The sequence below is a fragment of the Octopus bimaculoides genome, chromosome 3 (assembly GCF_046866305.1).
Source record: "Octopus bimaculoides isolate indiv1 chromosome 3, ASM4686630v1, whole genome shotgun sequence".
Lineage (NCBI taxonomy): Eukaryota > Metazoa > Mollusca > Cephalopoda > Octopoda > Octopodidae > Octopus > Octopus bimaculoides.
This window is the reverse complement of record NC_142930.1, coordinates 75,966,425-75,972,424: the sequence shown is the minus strand read 5'-3', so window position 1 is coordinate 75,972,424 and position 6,000 is coordinate 75,966,425. Positions and strand designations below refer to the sequence as shown.

Genomic DNA, 6,000 nt, shown 5'->3' with positions numbered 1-6,000 from the left:
GTGTGTGTGTTTGTGTATGTGTGTGTGTATGGTGTGTTTGTGTGTGTGTATACATTAACTAGCTGAAGCTGCATAAATATAGTAGCTGCATGTGTGCGTTAAAATTTAATATCAAAAGAAATACACCAACATCTCTAATCAAAATTAATCCAATAATTGATATTTATGAGATACATCAATAAAATTTCATTGTCAATGTGGAGTTTTTAAATAGATTTTTCACACTAATGTTTTTCTAAACTTATTCTAATGTTTCCTATGTTTTGCCTGCAATATTTTGAAGAGGTGGAGGAGGAGGAGACGATGACAATGACAACAACAATAGTGGTTTCAAATGTTGGCACAAGGCCAGCAGTTTTGGGAGAGGGACTAAGTTGATTACATCAACCCCAGAGCTCAATTGGTACTTATTTTAACCTCAAAAGGATGAAAGGTAAAGTTGACCTCAGAACATGAAGACAGACAAAATGCTGCTAAGCATTTAGCCCAGTATGCTAACAATTATGCCAGCTTGCTGCCTTAATAATAATAATGCTTTCAAATTTTGATACAAAGCTAGTCATTTGTGGGGGAGAGGATAATAATAATAATAATAATAATAATAACAACAACAACAACAAAACAAAATCTTTGCATTGCTGTCCTTGACATTTTGGTTCCCTCTAATATAGAGAAAAAAAATCATTTCAGTAACACTCTAAACTGATTATGAATAATTATCACACATTATACTCCAAAGCATAAAGGCAGTTTATTTGTGTTCTCCCTATCCTCGTACAATTGTCACAGCTAAGTCAAGTCTGCTGCTTCTGTTTAGCATCAGATCAGTTGTGATGGAGCAGACCTGTAATCTGAAGCATTCCAGCTAAGACCATTCCATCTTTCTGTATATTAGAGACTATCTTGCCCAATGTGTCCTTTCCTTAGTTAAAATGAGTGTTATTTCAGAGAGATCATTTTGCCATTTTTAGGTTGAGCAACAGAATAAGTTCCTCTACTGGTTGTGATTTTGCCCATTGTTTGTTTTATTTATGGAGCCTAGATTTCTAAGTTCATCACTAACTACTTTTATAACAAGTTTTTTTCTTATCAACTACAGAAGCTGCTCTCAATATCTAACTTAAAGTATTCCTTCATCTTACTAACACATAGAATTTGTAAAACTGCACTGAAAGTCATTTGTTAGTTTTACCTGCAGAGCATGTAACATAGAATATGAATTTATCAATAGGAACGTAAGTAACTTTGGGCTATCATATACCTTGTACTTTCACTTAGTAATTCATACAATTAAATCAATATCTCAATTTGCAACTACACTGAGTCAAATATGATAGATCATATTGACCAGTCTTGCTATCTTAAATGAAACATAATAGTCAAATATTTCTTAAGAAATTAAATGTCACCTTGAATATGAACTAGCCAGCTGTACACTTTCTCTATCTAGGCCCACAAATCCTATTCATCTATCCTCCTACCATTAACTTTACTGTTTCACCTCTCATACCCCAGACTAAACACTTCTCCCAATCCCTTTTTCTCAGAAGGCAGTTTACTCTGGAATTTCCTCTCTGTCCAAGAATTTTTCAATAGCTGTTCAAGTAAAATACCAACTACATCAAAATCATCAGTCTGTAACTACCTTGTCAAATAGATGTTTTGTTGATGATTGTTGTTATTACAAACAGAAAAAGAAAATATGAGAGAAATGTAGGTATGACATTAGTTCAATGTGGTAAAAGGATGAAAATAAACCATTTTTAAGATATGGTTGATGAAGTAATGGAACAAAATATCACCGATTCTTGACAAACCATCCTTTCATGGATTACAGAATAGTTCAAAACTAAGACCGACCTGCATTCTTATGTGCCGCCCTCTGTTAGAAATTTTGATGCTCACTACATGCTGCTGGTTATTAGTATAATCTATGTCTTGGTTCTTTGTGTTCAGTTCATCACGACCAAAGCCAACATCAAATGCCATTTTAACACCACCTGTAAGATAGAAAACATAAATAGAAAATAGACAAAAAGAAATATTTGAAGAAAGTATGTTTCTAAAAAACTAGTAGTAGTACACTCAGATGTTTTTTCTTCTATATAGCTTGAGAAGTCTAAAACTCCTGCAAATATAGCAGAAACACTTTCTGTATACTGTTGGGTTTGTTTTATTATCCAATTTACTAGATGTAACACTACCTTATTGGAACCATGAGGTGACAGTCTTTGATATTTTTATCAGGGAACAAAGGAAAAGATCAGGTGAGCATAAGAGGTAGGTAAACAGGAGTGAGAAGGCCTTATAGTGGTGTAGTAACGCTGTGCGCATGCGTAGTCTCACGCATGCGTGGAATTAAACAACCAAGCGTTCCCGCTCAATTCATTCTCTTTCTTGCTGGCCAGCAATAGAGCATGGACGTGTTTAGTTGTCACTCTCCATCTTTCGGACTTACACTCGACAGCTCGCTTACATCTACATAACAACGTCCCAACAACTATGCTCACACACATAGAAGCTGTAACAACAAGAGCTAAAGATGTATATATTTGCTACCTAAATAAATGTTGTATAAGTTGATAGTCTGGAGTTCAGCGTTCCGTTTATATTCTATAATTTTATATAGGAAAGTCAGGTATACATCTAATGATGTATAACCATCTTTCCTATACTGGTGACCCCGACGTGATTCGAACACGAAGCCCGCTGAGCTGCAATAACCCACTTTCTTATAAAGTGGTGATTCGACGAAGAAAAAACGCAGCATGGACTCTGGACTACCAACTTATAACTGGTGAACCCGACTAAAGAACAAATGCGGCCATGGAGACTGAACTACGTATTACCAACATCTCCAACCATAGTCAACACGACTCAACAAGCGCGGTTTTTATTCTCGCCTCTGTTAGGGTGGATGTTTCCACTCACGATAAACAGACAAGAATTACAGCCTGCGACTTTCCAATTGTGTACTCAAAGAACTTGGTATAAATCTCTCACGTGTTCTGACTTTCTTTCTGCTGTGATATCTCACATACATATAGACGGCCTTTTTTATTATGTTCTTATATGTCGCTTTCACACTTTCACATACACATACATCTTTTATGCCACACAATAACTCTTGTTATTCATTTCATATGGTTGTCTTTTTCTATTGTCTCATTACTGGTATTTACGAAATCTATGTTACCGTAGTATAACATAATTACTTGTATATCATCTTTGATATATATTTTGGTGTTCGACCGTGTGACACGTTTAAATAAAAGGAGTCCTCTGTTTTTCCATCTGTCACCATTTCTCCTTTTTGAGTTCGCACGGTCGTTTTTTCATCTTGGGTTAAGAAAATTTTCTTCGAGGTTTTCGCTAATGGTCGTACAGAGATTTGTCTGTCGACTGTCTGTAAATGTGTACCTCTTCAAACACTCATCACCAAACAGCCTTTTTCGCCACCAGCTTCGTTCAACCAAGATTACCACCGTGACGACAACAATTACTACTACCAACTACAAGCATTCCCCCCGACGTCGCCAAGTTTCAACAGATCATTACCACCACACATACAGAACACAGCTATAGCAGTTCCTGCGCCGACGTCTTCATCAATGTACTGTCTACCACAATGTCGTGCGCCAACAACCCCACCACCAGGGACACACACGATCAACACACTCGGTTTTATCGACTCTGTTAGAGTGGATGTTTCCACTCACGCACAACAGTAAGAGCTAGCCGAATTGAATATTCCGTACCGGGTAACCGGTCACAACTAGCATTCCGACGCTCAACTATAGCTCTGCTCCTTGACCACAACTTCCTGAGTACGGACATTCAAAATCAACTTGTGTAACTTATACGAACTGGATTTTTTGTCTCTACAGACACTTTTACTATGTTCTGTGTTTTTTCTCACACACACACTTGTGCACTCATACATTTTCTTTCCTTTCAGTAAAAACAAACACTCAGACTTTCACATTCCGTGATTCCAGTTCCTGGACAGTAGTCATCACGATTTGTTTTCTCATTGTCTCATTTGTTTTTTACTAAGTGGCATTTACTGCCCATATTGCATGTTTTTCTTTCATTTGTACATTGCATGCATGTATCACACGAGCGTACATTTCATTTCTTTCATTTTTCTTTGTGTGTGTTTTGTGCTACATCTTGTGGGTGGTTTTTCAGTGGCCATCCTGCCTCAAATGTAATATTTATGCATTGTTTTGAAATAATCATGCATTATGCTGTAGCTTTGTGACTTTAATGAGGTGATTGTTTATTTTTAGAATGACATTGTAGGATTGGTGTGAGAAGCTGGATCTGGCTAGCTTGAACAGAAAACAAGTAGAATATTCCGGCCAAGTATGGCTGGCTTAAATGCTAAAGGGTTAAACCTATCAGCTTATGTGTACTGCAAGTATGGAGGCAGTGAATGGATGAAGAATGATTAGGGGAGGAAGGTGGCTAAATTGGCTGACAGTGTAGGACATCTGTGATAGAAGAAAACCCAAAACAGTGGTAAGATATGCTCAGAGTACATCTTACATGAGATAAGAGGTGATATGTTGTATGGCAGACCTGATTAACTTCAATCAATAAACAAATTTTAAACAGATCCATGTTGCTATCATCTTGTTGGTGATAGTTACATAGGAGATATACTACTATAAGCAAGATATTAGAATTGCAATTGAAAAAATAGACTTGGATCAGATAACCATATGGAAATACACTTGTAATGACTTGTAGTAAATAACAAAACTATAAGTAATGAAATACTTTCAAGCTGTTTCCCATAATGTAAGAAATGAATTAAATGGATTAACATTTAGTCAGGATTTTATTGAGTAACTCCATGAACCCTCCCTTCATTTTTTTTTTTGTACTGAGCTAGCTCTCATTTTCCATTCTATAAAAGGTTGATTCTTTTGATAAATTTTGATTATTAGTGGCTCAGATCATGTCTCAATAGTGTCACCTGCTAAAGCTACAAGTTTTCAAAAGCATCTGATACTACTACCTCTGAAAAGAGATGAGTGATGATGTATCATCGAATAAGTCCTCCCATATTGATCCACTTCACTGAAAGTACTCTCTACATGCACTTTCTCTTTTTAGTATTCAGTTAAATATATCAACGAACATTGGCATAGTTTGTTTACACTCTGTTTGGAAATATTTGTATACTCAATCAGTTTGCAAATTTCTCAGCTGCTTGTAAACTTTTTCTTTTATGTATACTCCTTGTACTGATAAGAAGAAATAAGTCTGATAGGCAAACCAATAATGGAGCCTCTACATGACTACTAGATCTGCTAGTAGCATCAACTGGATCACTCTCTGTAACCTCTAAAAAAAGAAAAATGGAACATGTATAATATATATAGGACCACATTGGTCCATGGCTAAAAAAAAGATTGAATGATCACAGTTGTAATGTCTTTAATCATATGTCTGCTAGATCAAGTCTGATCTGAGGTTAAAATTCAATATCAAACTCTTGTAGATGCTATGAACTACTGTAGAGAAAACCAAAGCCTTCTGTTTCAATAACATTTGCAGTAATAAACAACTTGTGATATTTCTATTGCAACTGTATCATTTCTAATTTTGATCTCTCCCATAAATACTAGCTCTCATCACCACGAGGTACTTTGAGAATAATTCAGATCTTATAGATCTCTGTTTATTTCTTAATACACCGCTTCATACTCTTGCTTGATGGGGCTGAGGTCATTCCAAGTTAATGGTTCCAGAGGTGTCATCATATGTAGAGCTGGCCAAGTCCACCAGATGCAACGGATGCGCTAGTACAGACATGTCTCAATACTTACTTAGCTTTGCATAATTTCTCTTTTATTAGAGTAATTATCGTTAACTCTGACTTACTGATGAAGACTTTGGAATGGTCTTAACTTCATACTTTGAATATTATTAATATGTATAGACAACTTGTTAAAAACTGGATTTCCCTATAAATAGAATTTTTTAAAA

The 6,000-nt window shown here is 35.9% G+C and overlaps 1 protein-coding gene across 1 annotated transcript in view; it reads right to left on the bottom strand.

Moving 5' to 3' along the window:
• The window catches only part of LOC106877699 (neurexin-4), a 303,409-nt gene that overhangs the window by 31,198 nt on the left and 266,211 nt on the right, over window positions 1–6,000 (bottom strand). The window contains exon 21 of the mRNA XM_052966322.2: window positions 1,861–2,000. Coding sequence (XP_052822282.2) covers window positions 1,861–2,000 — 140 coding nt within the window. The remainder of the gene's footprint in view (window positions 1–1,860; window positions 2,001–6,000) is intronic.